General features: G+C 43.8%; 1 protein-coding gene across 1 annotated transcript in view; it reads left to right on the top strand.

Annotated features, from left to right (window-relative positions):
* The window catches only part of adamtsl2 (ADAMTS-like 2), a 203,765-nt gene that overhangs the window by 149,872 nt on the left and 29,998 nt on the right, over window positions 1-23,895 (top strand). The window contains exon 17 of the mRNA XM_068011827.1: window positions 18,367-18,522. Coding sequence (XP_067867928.1) covers window positions 18,367-18,522 — 156 coding nt within the window. The remainder of the gene's footprint in view (window positions 1-18,366; window positions 18,523-23,895) is intronic.

The raw sequence follows: 23,895 nt of genomic DNA on the forward strand, positions 1-23,895 counted from the left end.
TGCTAAATGAATCATCAAACGAGGCCTTATGGGTCGAGCTCAGAAATAAACAGGGTGCAGCTACATTACTGGGAGTGTACTTTAGACCCCCAAATAGTGAGAGAGAGATTGAAGAACAAATATGTAGGCAGATTTCTGAGTGCAAAAACTTTAGGGCAATTATAGTTGAGGATTTCAACTACCCCAATATCAACTTGGATACAAACTGTGAAGGGCACAGAGGGGACAAAATTCTTGAACTGAGTTCAAGAGAACCTTTTTAGCCAACACGTAACAAGCCCAACGAGAGGGGGCGCAATTCTTGATCTTAGTCTTCGGTAATGAAGCTGGGCAAGCAAGTGGATAAAGTAACAGTGGGTGACCATTTTGGAGATAATGACCATAATTCAATTAATTTTAGCATAATCGTGGAAAAGGACAAAGATAAAACAGAAGCAAAGGTTCGAAATTGAAGAAGGCAAATTTTAAGAGAGGTGACCTGGCGAAAGTGGACTGGATCCAGCTACTTGAAGGAAAACCAGTGGCAAACCAGTGGGAGGCATTCAGAGCGAGATACTACAGGCACAGTGTAGGCATGTCCCCACAAAGATAAAGGGTGGTACTGCCAAATCCAGAGCCCCCTGGTTATCTAAAAGCTTACAGGGTAAGCCTAAGCAAAAAAAGAAAACTTATGATGATCACAAATATCTTAATACTATAGAAAGCCTATAGGAGTATAGAAAGTGCAGGGGTGAAGTAAAAAAGGAAATTAGAAAAGCAAAGAGAGGGCATGAAAAATTATTGGCAGGTAAAATCAAGGAAAACCCAAAGATGTTTTATCAGTATATTAAGAGCAAGAGGATAATTAAGGAAAGGGTGGGGCCTGTCAGAGATGTACATGGGAACTTATAGAGTCATAGAGTTGTACAGCACAGAAACAGGCCCTTCGGCCCATTGTGTCTGTGCCGGTCATCAAGCACCTATCTATTCTAATCCCATTTTCCAGCACTTGGCCCGTAGCCTTGTATGCTATGGCACTTCAAGTGCTCATCTAAATACTTACTAAATGTTGTGAGGGTTCCTGCCTCTACTACCCCTTCAGGCAGTGTGTTCCAGATTCCAACCACCCTCTGGATGAAATTTTTTTTCCTCAAATCCCCTCTAAACCTCCTGCCCCTTACCTTAAATCTATGCCCCCTTGTTATTGACACCTCCGCTAAGGGAAAAAGATTCTTCCTATCTATCCTATCAATGCCCCTCATAATTTTGTATACCTTAGTCAGGTCCCCCTCAGCCTTCTCTACTCTAAGGAAAACAACCCTAGCCTATCCAGTCTCTCTTCATAGCTGAAATGCTTCAGCCCAGGAAACATCCTGGTGAATCTCCTCTGCACCCTCTCCAGTGCAATCACATCCTTCCTATAGTGTGGTGACCAGAACTGTACACAGTACTCCAGCTGTGGCCTGACTAGCATTTTATACAGCTCCATCATAACCTCTATGCTCTTATATTCTATACCTTGGCTAATAAAGGCAAGTATCCCATATCCCTCCCCAACCACCTTATCTACCTGTGCTGCTGCCTTCAGTGATCTATGGACAAGTACACCAAGGTCTCTCTGACCCTCTGTACTTCCTAGGGTCCTACCATCCATTGTTTATTCCCTTGCCTTGTTAATCCTCCCAAAATGCATCACCTCACGCTTCCCAGGATTAAATTCCATTTGCCACTGCTCCGCCCATCTTACCCGCCCATCTATATTGTCCTGTAATCTAAGGCTTTCCTCCTCACTATTTACAACACCACCAATTTTCGTGTCATCTGTGAACTTACTGATCATACCTCCTATATTCACGTCTAAATCATTAATGTACACTACAAACAGCAAGGGTCCCAGCACCGATCCCTGCGGTACACTGCTGGTCACAGGCTTCCACTCGCAAAAACAATCCTCGACCATCACCCTCTGCCTCCTGCCACTAAGCCAATTTTGGATCCAATTTGCCAAATTGTCCTGGATCCCATGGGCTCGTACCTTCTTAACCAATCTCCCATTGTGGGACCTTATCAAAAGCCTTACTGAAGTCCATGTAGACTACATCAACTACTTTACCCTAAGCTACACATCTAGTCACCTCCTCAAAAAATTCAATCAAATTTGTTAGACATGATCTCCCCCTGACAAAGCCCAGCTGACTATCCCTGATTAATCCCTGCCTCTCCAAGTGGAGATTAATCCTGTCCTTCAGAATTTTTACCAATAGTTTCCCTACCACTGATGTTAGACTCACTGGCCTGTAATTACCTGGTTTATCCCTGCTACCCTTCTTGAATGATGGTACCACATTCGCTGTCCTCCAGTCCTCTGGCACTTCTCCTGTGGCCAGAGAGGATTTGAAAATTTGTGTCAGAGCCCCTGCTATCTCCTCCCTTGCCTCACAACAGCCTGGGATGCATCTCATCTGGGCCTGGGGATTTATCCAATTTTAAGCTCGCTAAAACAGCTAATATTTCCTCCCTTTCAATGCTAATTTGTTCAAGTATACCAAAATCCCCCTCCCTGATCTCTGCACTTACATCGTCCTTCTCCATAGTGAACACAGATGAAAAATAATCATTTAAAACCTCATCTATGTCGTCCGGCTCCACACACACATTGCCACTTTGGTCCCTATGGGCCCTATTCTTTCCCTGGTTATCATCTTGCCCTTCATATACTTATAAAACGCCTTGGGATTTTCCTTTATCTTGCCCACCAGTATTTTTTCATATCTCCTCTTCGCTCTCATAGAGTCATACAACACCGAAAAAGGCCCTTCAGCCCACCGAGTCCATGTCGACTATCAACCACCCATTTATACTCATCCTATATTCATCCCATTTTTCCCTCTCACATCCCCACTTTCCCTTAATTCTCCTGCCACCTACCTACACTACCCTAATTACTTTTTTAAGTACCCCCTACACTTTCCATACTCCTCTAGGGCCTCCGCTGTTTTCAGTGCTCCGAATCTGCCATAAGCCTTTTTTTTCCTTATCCAATCCTCTATATCCCTTGAGATCCAGGGTGCCTTGGACTTGTTGATCCTACCTTTCACCTTTACGGGAACATGTTGGCCCTGAACTCTCACTATTTCCTTTTTGAATGACTCCCACTGGTCTGCTGTCAGCTTTCCCACAAGTAGCTGCTCCCATTCCACTTTGGCCAGATCCTGTTTTATCATATTGAAATTGGCCTTCCCCCAATTCAGTACTTTTATTTCTGGTCCCTCTTTGTTCTTTTCCATAACTACCTTAAATCTTACAGAGTTATGGTCACTATCCCCGAAATGCACCCCCACTGACACTTCTACCATTTGTCCGGCTTCATTCCGTAATATTAGATCCAGTACCACCCCCATCTCTTGTAGAACTTTCTACGTGCTGGCTCAAAAAGCTCTACTGTATACATTTTAAGAATTCCGCCCCCTTTAAGTCTTTTGCACTAAGACTATCCCAGTTAATATTGGGGAAGTTGAAATCCCCTACTATTATTACCCTATTATTTTTACATCTCTGAGATTTGCCTACATATCTGCTCCTCTATCGCTCCCTGACTGGTGGCCTATAGTACACGCCCAGCCAAGTGATTGACCCCCTTTTGTTTTTAAGTTCTACCCATATGGCCTCATTTGAGGAATCTTCTAAGATATTGTCCCTCTTTACTGTAGTAATTGACTCCTTGATCAACAGTGCAATGCCACCTCCTCTTCTACACCCTCCCCTGTCACCCCTGAAGATTCTATACCTTGGAATATTGAGCTGTCAGTCCTGCCCTTCCCTCAACCATGTCTCTGTGATAGCAATAATATCATAATCCCATGTGCGAATCAATGCCCTCAATTCATCTGCCTTACTCGTCAGACCCCTTGCGTTAAAATCGATGCAATTCAGCCTTGCATTATTCGCTTGTGCCTTAACTTTGCTCTGCCTTGCAGACTGACTTAGTTTCTCTTCTATATTTGGCTATGCATTATCCCCTACTGTACCTCCACTCTGTATCCCATCCCCCTGCCAAATTTGTTTAACCGCACCCCCCCTCCCCCCAACAGCACTAGCACACCTCCCAGCAAGGATGTTGGTCCCGTTCTGGTTCGGGTGCAACCCGTCCAATTTGTACAGGTCCCATCTTTGCCAGAAACAGACCCAGTGATCTTGGAAACTAAAGCACTCCCTCCTGCACCATCTATTCATCCATGCATTCATCTGCTCTATCCTCCTATTCTTATACTCACTAGCACGTGGCACCGGGAGTAATCCAGAGATTACAACCTTTGAAGTCCTGCTTTTTAATATGCTACCTAGCTCCCTAAATTCTTGTTGCAGGACCTCATCCCTCTTTCTACCTATGTCTTTAGTACCAATGTGTACCACGACCTCTGACTGTTCACCTTCCCCCTTCAGAATGTCCTGCAGCCACTCCATGACATCCTTGGCCATAGCACCAGGGAGTCACGTTTGCGGCCACAGAAACGCCTATCTGTACCCCTTATGATAGAATCCCCTATCACTATAGCTCGCGCACTCTTTTCCCTCCCCTCAATTTACTCTCTTAAATTACCCACAAATTGGAATATTTACACTAGGGACCTTGATTCCCTAAAAAAAACTACCTGCTATATTAAAAAACTGTAGACCTGTCTTTTTACTTTGGTTACTTACCCAGCTATTTAGAGTTATTCCCTAACTACAGTTACTCACCAACCAATCACCTTGCAGTGATGTCACTGTTGACTTTTTTCTTTTTTTCAAAACTCCAGCGTGCCTGCTCTCTGCTCCCAGAAGGTAAGTGAAGGCCCTTAGCCTCATGCTAAATTTATCCGCTCCCGGTTCTAGGCGTTCCCACGCAGGTCCGACTGCTCTCCGCTCCCGGAAGGTAAGTGAAGGCCCCGAGCCTCATGCTGAATTTATCCGCTCCCGGTTCTAGGTGATCCCACACAAGTCTGACTGCTCTCTGCTCCCGGAAGGTAAGTGTGGATGCAGAAGATGTGGGCAGGATTCTTAATGAGTTTTTTGTCTCCGTCTTCACAAAGGAGAGGGTTGATGCAGATGTTGCAGTTAAAGAGGAGGAGTGTGAAATATTAGATACGATAAGCATAATAAGAGAGGAAGTGCTTGATGGTCTGACATTCCTGAAAGTGAATAAATTGCCAGGACCAGATGGATTGCATCCCAGGTTGTTAAAGGAAGCCAGGGAGGAAATAGCAGATACGCTGAGGATCATCTTCAAATCCTCACTAGTTACAGTAGAGGTATCAGACAATTGGAGGTCTGTGAACGTTGTACCATTGTTGAAAAAGGGCGCGAGGGGTAAATTATTTGAATCTATTCTGAGGGACAGGATAAACTGTCACTTAGAAAGGCATGGATTAATCAGGGATAGTCAGCATGGATTTGTTAGGGGAAGGTCATGTCTTACTAACTTGATAGAGTTTTTGGAGGAAGTAACAAGAAGGATTGATGAGGGTAGTGCAGTGGATGTGGTTTACATGGATTTTAGTAAGGCATTTGACAAGGTCCCACATGGCAGATTGGTCAGTAAAATGAAAGCCCATGGGATACAGGGGAAGGTGGCAGGTTGGATCCAAAATTGGCTCAGTGACAGGAAACAAAGGATAGTAGTCAACGGATGTTTTTGTGAATGGAAAGCAGTTTTCAGTGGCGTTCCACAGGGCTGAGTGTTGGGTTCCTTGCTGTTTGTGGTATATATTAATGATTTGGACTTAAATGTGGGTGGCATGATTGGGAAATTTGCTGACAACACAAAAATTGTCCATGTAGTTAATAGTGAGGAGGAGAGGCGTGGACTCCAGAATGATATCAATGGTTTGGTTGAGTGGCAAATGGAATTCAATCCAGAGAAGTGTGAGGTATTGCATTTGGGGAGGGCAAATAAAGCGAGGGAATAAACAATAAACAGGAGGATATTGAGAGGGGTAGAAGAAGTGAGACACCTTGGAGTGCATGTTCACAGGTCCCTGGAGGTGGCAGGACAGGTGGATAGAGTGGTGAAGAAGGCACATGGATTGCTTTCCTTTATTGGCCGAGGTATAGAGTGCAAAAGCAGGGATGTGATGCTGTAACTGTATAGCGCGTTGTTTAGGCCACAGCTGGAGTATTGTGTGCAGTTCTGGTCACCACATTACAGAATCGACATAATTGCTGTAGAGAGAGTACAGAGGAGATTTACAAGAATGTTGCCAGGGCTTGAAGGTTGCAGCTATGAGGAAAGATTGGACAGACTAGGGTTGTTTTCCCTGGAACTGAGGGGGATGAGGGGTGACTTGATCGAGGTGTACAAAATTATGAGGGGCCTAGATAGAATGAACAGGAAGGAACTGTTTCCCTTAGTGGGAGGTCAGTTACCGGGGGCACAGATTTAAGGTGATTAGTAGAAGGATTAGAGGGGACATGAGGAAAACCTTTTTCACCCAGAGGGTAGTGGATGTCTGGAATTCGCTACCAGGAATGATAGTGGAGGCAGAGACCCTCAATTCTTTTAAAATATGTCTGGGCATGTACCTGAGGTGCTGTAACCTGCAGGGTTGTTGACCAGGTGCTGGAAGGTGGGATTAGTTTGGGCGGATAGTTTATTCGGCCAGCGCAGACATGGTGGGCTGAATGGCCTCCTGTGCTGTACTTTTTCTATAGTTCTATCTACCTGAAATATTGTATTAGTTTGCTTCTGTATTTACCAGGAAGGTAGAACAGATGGACATGACATTGAATAACAAGATGAGTAACGAGATAAGTGCATTTAAAGTATAAAAAAAGGATGTATTAAAATAAGCTAATCAAACTCAAAGAGGATAAAGCCCTGGTTCAGATCTAGGGAACAGTTAGCAGAGACATTACTACACGTATCTAATAATATGTTGGAAAAAGGTGTAGAGCCAGAGGACTAAAATAATGTAATTCCTATATTTAAGAAGGGGGACACAACATGCCCAGGGAATTATAGACCTATAGACCAATCAGTTTCTATCGGTGGTAGGAAAAATAATGGAAGCCTTACTAAAGGAGAGAAAATAGGGGAGATGGTGGTGTAATGGTAATGTCACTCAACTAGTTATCCAGAGTCACAGGTTAATGCACTGGGGGCATATGTTCAAATCCTACCACAGCAGCTGGTGGAATTTAAATTCAATTAACTAAAAGAAAATCTGGAATTGAAAGCTAGTCTCAATAATAGTGCCATGAAACTGTCACTGATTGCGTATAAACCCAATTAGTTCACTAATGTCCTTTAGGGAAGGAAATCTGCCGTCCATACCTGATCTGGTCTACATGTGACTCCAGACCCACAGCAGTGTGGGGGACTCTTAACTGCACTCTGAAATGGCCTAGCAAGCCACTCAGTTCAAGGGCAATTAGGGACGGGCAACAAATGCTGGCCTTTCCAGTGATGCCCACATCCCATAATAGAATTTTAAAAAATCTAGAAAAGAAAAATATAATAATGAATAGTCAGCATGGATTTCAAAAGAAAAAATCTTGCTATACCAACCTTATTGAGGAGGTAACAGTGAGAGTAGAAAATGGTAACGCGGTAGATATAATTTATCTGGATTTTCAAAAGGCCTTTGATAAGTTGCCCCATGGTAGACCAATGAATAAGGTCAGAGAATGCAGAGTCAGTGGACAGGTGGCAGAATGGATTGCTAGCTGGCGTCAAGACAGAAAGCAGAGAATGGGAGTAAAGGGTAGTTATTGAGAGTGGCAGAAAGTGGGAAATGGTGTTCAACAAGGATCAGAACTGGGACCACAATTTACATTAGCGATTTGGACTTTGGAATCTAAAACCATTTCTAAATTTGCAGATGACATTACAACAGTGACTTCAAAAAAAAATACTTCATTGGTTATGAAAAGCGCTCTGAGACGTCCAGTGGTGCTATATAAATGCAAGTCTTTCTTTTTAGATGACACTAAATTTGGGGGGGTGGGGATAGCCAATACTGAGGAGGACATTAATAAACTTGCAGGACAAATAATTGGCAGGTCAAGTTCAACACAGATAAATGTGAGGTAGTACAATTTGGTAGGAAAAATAGGGAGATCACTTCATTCTTGGAAGGTGCGAGTCTAGGTGGTGACAAAGAGATCTTGGAGTACAAATACACCAATCACTAAAAGTTGTGCCACACGTTAGCAAGACCATTTTTTAAAAAAACAAACTAAGCACAAGGCTTTATTTCTTGAGGGATAGAATTGGAAATTAGGGAAGTTATGCTAAACTTGTATCACACCTTGGTTCGACTGCACTTCAGGTACTACATGCAGTTCTAGTGGCCATATGATGAAAAAGACATTGAGGAACTGGAGAGGGTGCAGAGAAAATTTACAAGGATGATACTAGAAATGCGTGGGTATACAGATCAGGAAGGGATGAACAGGCTGGGTCTCTTTTCTCTTGAAAAAGAAGGCTAAGGGATGACTTAATAGAGGTCTTTAAAATTATGAAAGGTTCAGATAGACTTGACAGAGAATGTTTCCACTTGTCAGGAAAACCATAACTAAAGGCCATCATTAAAAGATAGTCACCAAGGCCGGAATTTTACCTCGGGCAGGAAGCCAGCCAGAAAGTTGGGGGCGAGCCTGCCTGTGCCGGGCCTGGGAAGTCATGCCAGAATTTTACACTCCCCAGGCCCTTAATTGGACTTGGGCGGGACTTTCACCTCCTTCAGGCAGGAAATTTCACCTCCAAGAGCTGTCAGCCAATCAGTGGTCCGGCAGCTCTTAGTGCCAGCAGCGCCACCAGAAGCGGTGGCCAATTCTGGAACTGCATCAGCAGCAAGGGGGATGCCGGCAGCAGAAGGTAAATTTTGGGACATCGCCGGAGACCATCGTCCAGGCCCTGGTGAGGCAAGGGCTGTCGGTTGGGAGGGATTGGGTCTTTATTTTAGTGGGGGCAGTTGGGGCTTCAGGGGAGCCCTCCGTGGGGTACAGGGTGCCCGATCAGGAGGACGCCAGGTTTTACCTGGCCGTGTTCTGTGGGGCCTAAGACACCCAACAGCCACTGGTAAAATACCAGTCACGGCGGGAGAAGGCCCTTAAGTGTCAGTTAATTGGCCACTTAAGGGCCTTGATTGGCCAGGGGCAGACAGGCCATTTCTCACCGCCACCACCCTTGGTAAAATTGCAGCAGGGGTGGGAATGCGTGGGGAATTGTCCCAACCCCACCCTCCCATTCAATTATGCGCCCTTCCCGCCACCAGCACAGTAGCCCAGTCCTGGGTGGGGGGGGGGGGGGTGTAAAATTCCAGCCCAAGAAATCCAATACGGAGTTCAGAAGAAACTTCTTTACTCAAAGAATGGTGAGAATGTGGAATTCGTTACCTCAGGGAGTGGTTGAAGCAAATAGTGTACTTGCATTTAAGTGGAAGCTAGACAAGCATATGAGGGAGAAGAAAATAGAAAGTCACAATGATAGGTTTAGTTGAGGAAAGATGGGAGGAGGTTCGAGTGGAGCATAAATGACAGCATGAGCTGGTTGTGCCGAATGGCCTGTTTCTGTGCTGTATATCTGATTTAATTTTTAATCTGATTGATAGAATTTTGTTAACTGAAGTTATTAATGGAGGTGGGGCAAAGATGGGTATATGGAGTTAGTTCGCAGATCAACGGAGGTTTCACTACATGGGGGAACAGGCTTAAGGGGTTAATTAGGTGAGCAGGCAGGTGAGTGGTTCATGAGTTTTAAGTTTTGTTTCTCTAAACTGGGGCAGTAGTTTAACTGGTACTAGTTAAACCAACTGATATAACTACAGATAATTGCTGAGTTATATTCTTAAACATAATTTGTTAAATAAAACACTGTAAAGATGGCAAGGCAGGAGATCTGTTGCAGCTGTAGCATATGGGAGCTAGTGGACACCAGTGTGATCCACTGCGACCACATCTGCAGTAAGTGTCTACAGCTTGAGGAACTTCGGCTCAGAGTTGATGAGCTGGAGTCCGAGCTTCGAATACTGCGATGCATAAGGGAGGGGGAAAGTTAACTGGACACTTTGTTGCAGGAAGCGGTCACATCCCTTAGGCTAGGTAATTCAGATTTGGTCTGTTCTCTGGGACAGGAGGGTATGACTGCAAGAGAGGCAGGTAAGGGGATCCAGAAGGTAGCACTGGAGGAGCCTCGGGGCCAATTAAATGGGGGAAGTAAAAAGGGATGTAATAGTAGTAGGGCACGGTATAGTTCGGGAGATAGATAGAGTTCCCTGCTGCCGAGCGCATGCGTCCCGAAGACTCTGTTGCCTGCTCTGTGCCAGGGTTAAGACCATCTCGCCAGCCCTGAAGAAGAACTTGGAGTGAGAGGGGAAGGATCCAGTTGCTGTGGCCGTTATGGGTACCAATGATAGAGGTAGGACTAAGAAAGGCTGCTGAGGTAGTATGAGCACCTAGGGGCTAAATTAAAAAGCAGAACCACAAAGGTAATAATCTCTGGATTGCCACCTGAGCTATGAGCAAATTGGCATTAGGGAAAGGTGAGGTGTGAATGATTGCCCTGGATATCAAGGCAGCATTTGACCATGTGTGGCATCAAGGGGTCCTAACCCAACTAAAGTCAATGGGAATCAAGGGGAAAACTCTCCACTGGTTGGAGTCATACCTAGCACAAAGGAAGATGGTTATGGTTGTTGGAGGTCAATCATTGCAGTCCCAGGATATTGCTGCAGGCATTTCTCAGGGTAGTGTCCTAGGCCCAACCATCTTCAACTGCTTCATCAATGACTTTTCCTCCATCATAAGGTCCAAAGTGGGGATGTTCACTGACGATTGTATGATGTTCAGTACAATTCGCGACTCCTCACGTACTGAAGTAGTCTGTGTCCATGTGCAGCAGGACCTGGACAACATTCAGGCTTGGACTGATGAGCGGCAAGTTACGTTGCGCCAGGCAATGACCATCTCCAGCAAGAGAGAATCTAACCATCTCCCCTTGACATTCAATGGCATTACTGTCGCTGAATCCCCCACTATCAACGTCCTGGGGGTTACCATTGACCAGAAACTGAACTGGAGCAGTCATAAATACTGTGGCTATAAGAACATGTCATAGGCTGGTATTTCTGCTGCGAGTAACAGACCTCCTGACTTCGCAAAGCCTGTCTACCATCTACAAGGCACAACTCAGAAGTGTGATGGAATACTCTCCACTTACCTGGATGAGTACAGCTCCAACAACACTCAGGTAGCTTGACACCATCCAGGGCAAAGCAACCCGCTTGATCGGCACCCCATCCACCATCTTAAACATTCACTCGCTGCACCACTGATGCACAGTGGCAGCAGTGAGTACCATCTACAAGATGCATTGCAGCAACCCACCATGCCTCCTTCAACAGCACCTCCAAACCCACAACCTCTTCCACCTAGAAGAACAAGGACAACGGATGCATGAGAACACCAGCATTTGCAAGTTTTACTCCAAGTCACACACCATCCTGACTTGGAAATATATCACCATTCCTTCACTGTTGCTGGACCAGAATCCTAGGACTTCCTCCCTAACAGCACTGTAGGTGTACCCATACCAGATGGACTGCAGCAGTTCATGAGGGCGGCACAGTGGCGCAGTGGTTAGCACCGCAGCCTCACAGCTCCAGCGACCCGGGTTCAATTCTGGGAACTGCCTGTGTGGAGTTTGCAAGTTCTCCCTGTGTCTGCGTGGGTTTTCTCCGGGTGCTCCGGTTTCCTCCCACAAGCCAAAAGACTTGCAGGTTGGTAGGTAAATTGGCCATTATAAATTGCCCCTAGTATAGGTAGGTGGTAGGGAAATATAGGGACAGGTGGGGATGTGGTAGGAATATGGGATTAGTGTAGGATTAGTATAAATGGGTGGTTGATGGTCGGCACAGACTCGGTGGGCCGAAGGGCCTGTTTCAGTGCTGTATCTCTAAAAACTAAAACTAAAGAAGGCAGCTCACCACCACCTTCTCAAGGGCTATTAGGGATGAGCAACAAATGCTGGCCTTGCCAGCAACACCCACATCCCATGAAAGAATAATAAAAAAAAAAATTAGAAAGTGGAATGCGTTGCTCAAAGATTGGTGTGGGAGAAGTGGGTTTTGATTTATGGGGCACTGGCACCAGTATTGGGGAAAGAGGGAGCTGTACCATTGGGACAATCTTTACCAGAACCATACTGGGACCAGTGTCCTGGTAAATCATATAACAAGGGTGGTAGAGAGGGCTTTAAACTAAATAGTGGGGGGAGGATTTATGTGAGGGGAGATTTGGAAAGTTAAAGGGAAAGGACAAGGAAATAGTGCAGGTGCAATGATACAGGTCATGAGAACCAGAGTGTGATAGGAAGGGACAGAGTGTACAAACATAAGAGTGCACCAGTAAATAAGGACAGTGTAGGCAAAAAGGATAAGAAGACAGGATTAAAGGCTCTTTATATGATGGATGAATTGCTAGCGCAAATAGAAATAAATGAGTATGTTATGTTAGCCATTGCAGAGACATGGTTGCAAGGTGACCAAGGCTAGGAACTGAATATTCAAGGGTATTTGACATTTCGGAAGGACAGGAGGAAAGGAAAAGGAGGTGGGGTACCTCTGTGAATAAAGGATGAGATCCGTACAATAGTGAGAAAGGATCTTGGTTCAGAAGATCAAGATGTAGAATCAGTTTGGGTGGAGATAAATAACAAAGGAAAGAAGTCACTGGTGAGAGAACTTATAGGCCGCCTAACAGTGGCTGCAAAGTAGGACAGAGTATGCATCAAGTAATAATGGGGACTTGCAAGAAAGGTATGGCAATAATCATGGGTGATTTTAATCTTCACATCGACTGAACAAATCAAATTGGCAAAGGTAACCTGGAGGATGAGTGTATTCGGGACAGTTTCTTCGAACAAAATGTTCTAGAATCTACCAGGGACCAGGCTATTTTGGAGACAGGATTAATTAATGATCTCATAGCAAAGGATCTTCTAGGCAAGAATGACCATAAGATGATAGAATTTCACATTCAGTTTGAGGGTGAGAAATGTAGGTCTGAAACTAGTGCCTTAAACTTAAAGGCTATTACAAGGGTATGAAGACAGATTTGGCTGAAGTAGAGTTGGAAAATAGATTAAAGGTATGACGGTAGAGAAGCAGTGGCAGATATTTAGGGAGTTATTTTATAATTCTCAACAAAGGTGGCGCAGTGGTTAGCACCGCAGCCTCACAGCTCCAGCGACCCGGTTCAATTCTGGGTACTGCCTGTGTGGAGTTTGCAAGTTCTCCCTGTGTCTGCGTGGGTTTCCTCCGGGTGTTCCGGTTTCCTCCCACAGCCAAAAAAAAAAGACTTGCAGGTTGATAGGTAAATTGGCCATTATAAATTGCCCCTAGTATAGGTAGGTGGTAGGGGAATATAGGGACTGGTGAGGATGTGGTAGGAATGTGGGATTAGTGTAGGATTAGTATAAATGGGTGGTTAATGGTCGGCACAGACTCGGTGGGCCAAAGGGCCTGTTTCAGTGCTGTATCTCTAAATCTAAATCTAAAGATATATTCCATTGAGAAAGAAAGACTGTACCAGAAGGATGCACCATTCATGGCTAAAAAAAAAAGGCGTACAATGCTGCGAAGATTAGTGGTAGGCAGAAGATCGGGAAAATTTTAGAAACCAGCAAAGGATGACTTAAAAAAAAGTGAGAAATTGGAGTATGAGAGAAAACTAGCAAGAAATATAAAAACACACAGTAAGAGCTTCTACAAATATATACAAAGGGACAGTAGCTAAAGGGAGCATTGATCCCTTAGAGGTTGAGACTAGAATTAATAATGAGAAGCAAGGAAATGACAGAGACTTTAAACAAGTATTTTGTATCTCTTCACAGTAGAAGGCACAAAAAGCATCCCAAGAATAGTAGAAAATCTGGAAGCAAAAGTAAGGGAGGAACTTAAAACAATCACTATCACTAGAGAAAAAGTAATGGGACAAAGGGTGACAAGTCCCCTGGACCTGATGGCCTGCATCCTAGGGTCTTAAAGGAATTGGCTGCAGAGATAGTAGATGCATTGGTTGTAATTTTCCAAACTTCCCCAGGTTCTGGAAAGGTCCCAGCGGGTTGGAAAACCTCAAATGTAACACCTCTGGTCAAGAAAGGAGGAAGACAGAAAGCCGGAAACTATAGGCCAGTTAGTTGTTGAGAAAATGCTAGAATCCATTATTAAAGAGGTAATAGCAGGACATCTAGAAAATCACAATACAATCAGAGTCAGCTTGGTTTTGTGAAAGGGAAATCATGTTTGACAAATTTATTAGGGTTCTTTGAGGATGTAACAAGCAGAGTTGATAAAGGGGAACCAGTAGATGTAGTGTATTTGGATTTCCAGAAGGCATTCGATAAGGTGCCACGTAAAAAGTAAGAGCGCGTGGTGTTGGGGGTGATATATGAGCATGGATAGAGGATTGGTTAACAGGAAACAGAGTTGGGATGAATAATGGGTCATTTTCAGGTTGGCAAACTGTAACTAGTGGAGTGCCACAGGGATCAGTGCTGGGGCCTCAACTATTTACGATCTATATTAATGACTTGGATGAAGGGACTGAGTGTAATGTAGCCAAATTTGCTGACTATACGAACATAGGTGGGAACGTATGTTGTGAGGAGGATACAAAGAGTCTGCAAAGGGATATAGATAGGTTAAGTGAGTAGGCAGAATTTGGCAGATGGAGTATAATGTGGAAAAATATAAGCTTGTCCACTTTGGCAGGAATAATAGAAAAGCAGAATATTATTTAAATGGAGAGAGATTGCAGAATGCAGTGGTACGGAGGGATCTGGGTATCCTTGTACATGAAACACAAAACGTCAGCATGCAGGTACAGCAAGTAATTAGGATTAAAGAAGTCTTGCTGCAATTGTACAGGGTTTTGGTGAGACCACATCTTGAGTACTGTGTGCAGTTTTGGTCTCCACATTTAAGAAAAGATATACTTGCTTTGGAGGCAGTATAGCGAAGGTTCACTAAATTGGTCCCTAGGATGAAGGGTTGTCCCATGATGAGAGGCTGAGTAAATTGGGCCTATACTCTGGGGTTTAGAAGAATGAGAGGTGATCTCCTTGAAACATACAAGATTTTGAAGGACCTGGATAGGGTAGACACTGAGAGATTGTTTCCTCTGTTCAGGGAATCTAAAACACGGGGGCACGGTCTCAGGATAAGGGGCTGATCATTTAGGACTGAGATGAGGAGAAATTACTTCACTCAGAGGATTGTGAATCTTTGGAATTCTCTACCCCAGAGGATTGTGGATGTTCCATCGCTGAATACATTTAAGGCTGGGATAGACAGAGTTTTGGTCTCTCAGATTCAAGGGATATGGCCAGTGGGGGGGAAAAGTGGAGTTGAAGCCATGATCTTATTGAATGGTGGAGCAAGTTCAATGGGACATATAATCTACTCCTGCTCCTATTTCTTGTGCTCTTGATGATAAATGGAATGTAGACCTTTATTGCAAAGTGGATGGAATATAAAAGTAGGGAAGTCTTGCTACAACTGTACAGGGCATTGGTGAGACCGTACCTAGATTACTGTGTACAGTTTTGGTCACCTTATTTAAGGAGGGACATACTTGCATTGGAAGCAGTTCAGAGAAGGTTCACTAGGCTGATTGCTGGAATGAGGGGTTTGTCTTATGAGGAAAGAGTGAGCAGGTTGGGCCTATACTGATTGGAGTTTAGAAGATTGAAAGATGATTTTATTGAAAAGTGTAAGATTCTAAGGGGGCTTGACAGGATAGATGCTGAAAAGATGTTTCCCCTCGGGGAATCTAGAACTAGGGAGTGCAGTTTCAAATTAAGGAGATGGAGATGAGGAGGAATTTTTTCTTCTCAGAGGGTTGTTAGTGTTTAGAAATCTCTTCCCCAGCAAGCAGTGGAGGCTGGATCATTGAATAAATTCAAGGCTGAGTTCGACAGATTTTTGATCTACAAGGCAGTCAAGGGTAATGGGGGGAGCGGCAGAAGATTGGAGTTAAGGCCACATTCAGATCAGCCATGATCTTATTGAATGGCGGAGCAGGCACGAGGGGCCGAATGACCTTCTCTTGCTCCTATTTCTTATGCCCTTATGGTGTTATGGCCTACTCCTGTTCTTATGATACTTGGAGAGGTTCCCCTTGTTACCCAAAGTCATTACAGGGCTTCTTCCTTGCATCTCCGTAGCTATGATGAGAAACAAACAAAGGACCATCCGTAAGAAAATAGTTTGGTTGTATTTGTCAGGAACAGTCCATTCTTTCTTTTTTCTTTTTCTTTTGGGCCTCCTTATCTCGAGAGACAATGGATATGCGCCTGGAGGTGGTCAGTGGTTTGTGAAGCAGCGCCTGGAGTGGCTATAAAGGCCAATTCTGGAGTGACAGGCTCTTCCACAGGTGCTGCAGAGAAATTTGTTTGTTGGGGCTGTTGCACAGTTGGCTCTCCCCTTGCGCCTCTGTCTTTTTTCCTGCCAACTACTAAGTCTCTTCGACTCGCCACAATTTAGCCCTGTCTTTATGGCTGCCCGCCAGCTCTGGCGAATGCTGGCAACTGACTCCCACGACTTGTGATCAATGTCACACGATTTCATGTCACGTTTGCAGACGTCTTTATAACGGAGACATGGACGGCCGGTGGGTCTGATACCAGTGGCGAGCTCGCTGTACAATGTGTCTTTGGGGATCCTGCCATCTTCCATGCGGCTCACATGGCCAAGCCATCTCAAGCGCCGCTGACTCAGTAGTGTGTATAAGCTGGGGGTGTTGGCCGCTTCAAGGACTTCTGTGTTGGAGATATAGTCCTGCCACCTGATGCCAAGTATTCTCCGAAGGCAGCGAAGATGGAATGAATTGAGACGTCGCTCTTGGCTGGCATACGTTGTCCAGGCCTCGCTGCCGTAGAGCAAGGTACTGAGGACACAGGCCTGATACACTCGGACTTTTGTGTTCCGTGTCAGTGCGCCATTTTCCCACACTCTCTTGGCCAGTCTGGACATAGCAGTGGAAGCCTTACCCATGCGCTTGTTGATTTCTGCATCTAGAGACAGGTTACTGGTGATAGTTGAGCCTAGGTAGGTGAACTCTTGAACCACTTCCAGAGCGTGGTCGCCAATATTGATGGATGGAGCATTTCTGACATCCTGCCCCATGATGTTCGTTTTCTTGAGGCTGATGGTTAGGCCAAATTCATTGCAGGCAGCCGCAAACCTGTCGATGATTCTCTGCAGGCATTCTTCAGTGTGAGATGTTAAAGCAGCATCGTCAGCAAAGAGGAGTTCTCTGATGAGGACTTTCCGTACTTTGGACTTCGCTCTTAGACGGGCAAGGTTGAACAACCTGCCCCCTGATCTTGTGTGGAGGAAAATTCCTTCTTCAGAGGATTTGAACGCATGTGAAAGCAGCAGGGAGAAGAAAATCCCAAAAAGTGTGGGTGCGAGAACACAGCCCTGTTTCACACCACTCAGGATAGGAAAGGGCTCTGATGAGGAGCCACCATGTTGAATTGTGCCTTTCATATTGTCATGGAATGAGGTGATGATACTTAGTAGCTTTGGTGGACATCCGATCTTTTCTAGTAGTCTGAAGAGACCACGTCTGCTGACGAGGTCAAAGGCTTTGGTGAGATCAATGAAAGCAATGTAGAGGGGCATCTGTTGTTCACGGCATTTCTCCTGTATCTGACGAAGGGAGAACAGCATGTCAATAGTCGATCTCTCTGCACGAAAGCCACACTGTGCCTCAGGGTAGACGCGCTCGGCCAGCTTCTGGAGCCTGTTCAGAGCGACTCGAGCAAAGACTTTCCCCATAGTGCTACTAATTACTAGTAGTGTGTGGAAGGTAATCTTTTGAATGCAAACTGCAATACAGATGATGCTGATGCTCTGTGTGATGAAGCAGTCAGACTGACTCACCATCCTATAACGTCTTGCTTAAAAAAGGAAGCAAAAAAATTGGGCAAAACAGAATAAAGTCCTTTTAGATGTAGAAGCAAAATCTGTTGTGATGTAATTAGTAAAAGGAATTGACAACATTCTCACTGTTCTCTTATTCAGGTCTCAGTGTAATGACTATTACACTCATACTTCCCCAGCTGGGAAGTCGGACAGGAAACCTGTCATCAGCCAAAGCTGTTGTTAGCCTGGATGCTGGCAGATGGAGAGGGTTGATTTCCCCCTCCATGTGGCAAAACAGCTGCTCTCCTTTTACTGCCTTCCCCTGACAAAAGTTGTTTGAGAGTTCATTGCGTAGGAATCGCTGACTCAATACCTCACCTTTTATAACTTCGATAACACACAGTACAGTGGAAGAGGTGTAACAAAGTATCAAAGGTCTGTTGTGCAGTTCATACACTAATGTTTTTTTCCCCAGTGTACAGCAAAGTGTGCAGAACGGGTTACTGTGACGAGAGAAGTGAGATGTTCAAAGGAAGAACATTTGTGTGATGAGAAAACAAAGCCGCCATCTCAGAAAGATTGTGTTGGACCCCCTTGTGATCGACAGTGGACTGTTTCAGACTGGGGTCCGGTAAGTCCGACTGTAGAACAGATTGAACAACTGCTCTGATTTTCTGTACAGCATCTTTGAATCTTCATTTTCACATTTGTCCTCCTTTATTTGTTCTTTCACCTTGTTTAATATAAGTCGTCTTTCAACTGGAGAAATGAAAGGCAAAAAGAAGCGGAAGCATCTAGGCTGGCAACTTAATCATGTCTACTAATCAGCTTACAAGCAGCACCATCCCTTTTTAAAAAAAAAATAAATTCAAACATTCTGGACCTGGAAAAGCAATTTAGACCAGGTCACTGAATGTCCCTCTTATTCTAATCCCAGTAAGGAGTAGGGCACTGAATGTAGCTGCCATAATATTAGCAATATCATCCCAGTGACAGGAAGAGTAATAATCAAGGTCATGATAGTGACTGTTACAATCCAAAACAGGTACAAACAGTACAACACAAGATCCATTTTTCTAGGTAATATTGATGGTTAAATGTTTTGTTAATTTGTGTTATGAATAAAAAAATGAATTATTGAATACATGTTTTATTTAAGAAATGTAGTAAGTAATTTATGTCAAAAATATATTTTACAACAATCCAGTCTGATATAAGTATTAATATGGGAAATGATAAACAGACCGTGACAGGAAGGGATAGAGAGCATAAATCTAACAGTAAGTCAGCAGTGCAGACCAGACTTTACAGAAATAATAAAAGGACAAAAGTAAAGGCTCAGTCTCTGAATACATGTAGCATTCGAAACAAAACAGATGAACTGATAGTGCAAATAGAAGTAAATAGGTATGATCTGATAGCCATCACAGAGACATGGCTGCAGGATGACATAGATTGGAACCTGAATATTGAAGGGTACACGACATTTAGGAAGGACAGAAAGCGAGGAAAAGGTGGAGGGGTGGCTCTGTTGATCAATGATGGTATGTACACATTAGAGAGGGATGACCCTAAGTTCAGGAAACCAGGATGTAGAAGAGGTTTGGGTAGAAATGAGAAATGATAGAGGGAAGAAGTCACTTGTGGGAATGGTGTACAGGCCCCCTAACAGTAACCACACGGTAGGACAGAGTATAAAGGAAGAAATAGTGGGAGCTTGTCAGAAAGGGTATGGCGATAATCATGGGGGATTTTACTCTACATATAGACTGGAAAAATCAGATGGGCAAAGGTAGCCTAGATGAGGAGATTATAGGATGTTTTCAGGATAGTTTCTTAGAACAGCACGTTCTGGAGCCAACCAGAGAGCACGCTATACTAGACCTGGTATTGTGCAACGGGATAGGATTAATTGATGGCCTCATAGTGAAGGCGCCCCTAGGTAGCAACAATCATATGATTGAATTTTACGTTCAGTTTGAGGGAGAGAAGAATGGGTCTAAGACTAGTATTTTAAACTTAAATAAGGGCAATTATGAGGGCATGAAAGCAGAGCTAGCTAAAGTGAACTGGCAAATTATGTTAAAGGATAGGTCAATAGAGATGCAGTGGCAAACATTTAAGGGGATATTTCAGAATACACCGAATGGATACATACAAGCATACGAATTAGGAGGAGTAGGCCACTCAACCCCTCGAGCCTGCTCCGCCATTCAATAAGTTCATGGCTGAACTGATTACTCCACATTTCCACCTACACCCGTTCCAACAAGAAAAAAAAATTCCAAGGGGAGGACCCACTATCCATGGTTAACTAAAACAGTTAAAGATAGTATCACACTTAAAGAAAAAGCATGTAATTGTGCAAAGATGGGTGGCAGGTTAGACGATTGGACAAAATATAAGAAACAGTAAAGAATGACTAAAAGACTGATAAGGAGGGAAAAATTAGAGTAAGAGAGAAAGCTAGCTAGAAATATAAAAATAGTAAGAGTTTCTGTAGATATTTTTAAAAGAAAAAAGTTAACAGTGAGCATTGGCCCTATAGAACGTGAGTCTGGGGAATTAATAAAGGAAAATAAGAAGATGGCAGATGAATTGAACAGGTATTTTGCATTGGTCTTCACTATAGAGGATACAAGTAACATCCCAGAAATAGCTTGTAAATCAGGAAATGGAAGGGAGGGAGGAAATCAAGAAATTTACAATCACCAGGGAAGTAGTACTGAGCAAATTGTTGGAGCTGCGGGCTGCGAAGTCCCCGGGTCCTGATGGATTTCATCCTAGGGTCCTGAAAGAAGTGCGTAGTGAGATAGATGATGCGTAGTTTTAATTTTCCAAAAGTCCCTAGATTCAGGGAAGGTTCCATTAGATTGGAAAATAGCAAATGTAATTCCTTTATTCAAAAAGGGAGGGAGACAGAAAGCAGGAAACTACAGGACAGCTAGCTTAACATCTGTCACAGGGAAAATGTTAGAAGCTATTATTAAAGACGTTATAGCAGGGCACTTAGTAAAATTCAAGGTCATCAGGCACAGTCAACATGGTTTTGTGAAAGGGAAATCATGTTTAACCAATTTATTGGAGTTCTTTGAAGAAGTAACACTTGCTGTGGATAGTGGGGAACCAGTGGATGTATTGTATTTAGATTTCCAGAAGGCATTTGATAAGGTGCCACATCAAAGGTTATTGCGGAAAATAAAAGCTCATGGTGTAGGGGGTAATATATTGGCATGGATAGAAGATTGGCTAGCTAACAGGAAAGGGAGAGTAGACATAAATGGGTCATTTTCTGGTGGGCAAGATGTAACAAGTGGTGTGCCACAGGGACCAGTGCTGGGGCCTCAACCTTTTACAATTTATTTAAATGACTTGGATGAAGGGACCGAAAGTATGGTGCTAAATTTGCTGATGACACAAAAATAGGTAGGAAAGTAAGTTGCGAAGAGGACGTAAGGGATATAGATAGGTTAAGTGAGTGGGCAAAGATCTGGCAAATGGAGTATAATATGTTAAAATGTGAAATTTTCCACTTTGGCAGGAAGAATAAAGAAGAAGCATATTATCTAAATGGTGAGAGATTGCAGAGCACTGAGATGTAGAGAGATCTGGGTGTCTTAGTGCATGAATTGCAAAAGGTTAGTATGCAGGTACAGCAAATAATTAGGAAAGCAAATAGAATGTTATCATTTATTGTGAGGGAAATTGAATACAAAAGTGGGAGGTTATACTTCAGTTATACAGGGCATTGGTGAGACCACATCTGGAGTACTGTGTACAGTACTGGTCTCATTTAAGAAAGGATGCAAATGTGTTGGAAGCAGGTCAGAGAAGGTTTACCAGACTAATACTTGGAATGGATGGGTTGTCTTATGAGGAAAGGTTAAACAGGCTAGACTCGTATCTGCTGGAGTTTAGAAGAGTAAGAGACGACTTGATTGAAACATATAAGATCCTGAGGGGTCTTGACATGGTGGATGTGGAAAGGATATTTTCCCTGTGGGAGAATCTAGAACTCAGGGTCACTATTTAAAAATAAGGGGTTGCCCATTTAAGACAGAAATGAGGAGAATTTTTTTCTCTCAGAGGGTCATGAGTCTTTAGAACTCTCTTCCTCGAAAGGCAGTGGAAGCAGAATCTTTGAACATTTTGAATGCAGAGTTAGATAGATTCCTGATAAGCAAGGGGGTGAAAGGTTATCGGGGGTAGGTGAGAATGTGGAGTTGAGGTTAGAATCAGATCAGCCATGATTGTTTTGAATGGCGGAGCAGGCTCGATTGGTTGAGTGGCCTATTCCTGCTCCTAATTCATACTTTGGTATGTTTTACAAATAAATTCCCCAAATAGCTTTTTTCACTTTCCTTTGAAATGTTGCAATCTTTTTGTATGGGTTGTACCTCTTGCTAGAAGGACACACACTTGTAATGTGATGTGAAGACTGACAGTACCTGTTTCCTGAACTGCCAACTCAAAATGCATCTCTCCTGTGAAGAATATCAATCATTTTTCAAGATACAGATTAGAAAAGACTTGCATTTATACAGTGCCTTTCATGATCTCAGGACATCCCGAAGTGCTTTACAGCCAATAAAGTCCTTTTGAAATGTAGTAACTATTATAATGTAGGAAGCATGGTATCTGTTTGGCACACAGCAAGCTCCCACAAACAGCAATGTGATAATGACCAGATCATCTGTTTCTAAGTGTTTGCTGATGGGTAAATATTAGCCAAGTCACAGGGAAAATTTCCCTTCCCTTCTCTTCAAAATAGTATGCCATGGGATCGCATCCGAAAGACTTGGGAAATTCATTTGGTAGAAGTGTAAGACACTGAAGAAAAACAAAGCTTTGACTGTAACTTAGTGGCCCAATTGTTAGCTTAGTTCAGTTAATAGCACCCTTGTCTCTAGGTCTGAAAGTGGAAGGTTCAAATCCTACAAGTTTTGAGCCCAGCATCAGGGGATGCATACCAAATTGCGCTTCTTAGCAAATAAGTATCTAATTGTGTTTTTTTTCTATTAACTCGGGAGTCAGCTTTGGATCAGTGGTAGCACTCTTACCTCTGATTAAGAAGGTAATGAGTTCACGTCCTGCCCACCTCCAGAAACTTGAGCCCATAATCTCAATTGACACGCCAGTGCAATACTGTTAATGAGGGAATGCTGCATTGTCAGAGGTGCTGTCTATTGGATGAAATGTTAAACCAAAACTATGTTTGCCCTCACAGATGAGTATAGAGAATCCTATGGCACCTTTGGAGAAGAGTAAGATGTTGGACTGCTTTCCTGTTCTATTTAATGTAACACACAGATATCAGTTGTAAGGGGAGGCAGTGGCATAGTGGTAATGTCTCTGGACTTGCAATCCAGCGGCTGAGCTAATGCTCCGGGAACACGGGTTCAAATCTCACCATGGCAGCTGGTGGAATTTAGATTCAATGAATAAATCTGGAATTTAAAAAGCTAGTCTCAGTAATAAAACCATTGTCGATTGTTGTGAAAACCCATCTGGTTCACTAATGTCCTTTGGGAAGGAGATCTGCAGTCTTTACCTGGTGTGATGTAAATGTGACTCCAGACCGAGAGCAGTGTGGTTGACTCTTCACCCTCTAAAATGGCCTAGCAAGCCACTCAATTGTATCAAACCACTAGAGAAGTGCCTAAAAGGAATGAAACCAGATGGACCACCTGGCATCGACCTAGGCACCGGAAATGCCAACGGCACACCCGGCCTTGTCGACCCTGCAAAGTCCTCCTTATTAACATCTGGGGGACTTGTGCCAAAATTGGGAGTCATATTCATGGGATCATACCTGACAGACAATGTCCCAAACACCACCATCACCATCCCTGGGTATGTCCTATCCCACCGACAGGACAGACCCACCAGAGGTGCGGCACAGTGGTATACAGTCAGGCGGGAGTTGCCCTGGAGTTCACAGCATTGACTGCAAACCCCATGAAGTCTCATGGCATCAAGTCAAACATGGGAACGGAAACCTCCT

Source organism: Heterodontus francisci, chromosome 32 (assembly GCF_036365525.1).
Source record: "Heterodontus francisci isolate sHetFra1 chromosome 32, sHetFra1.hap1, whole genome shotgun sequence".
Lineage (NCBI taxonomy): Eukaryota > Metazoa > Chordata > Chondrichthyes > Heterodontiformes > Heterodontidae > Heterodontus > Heterodontus francisci.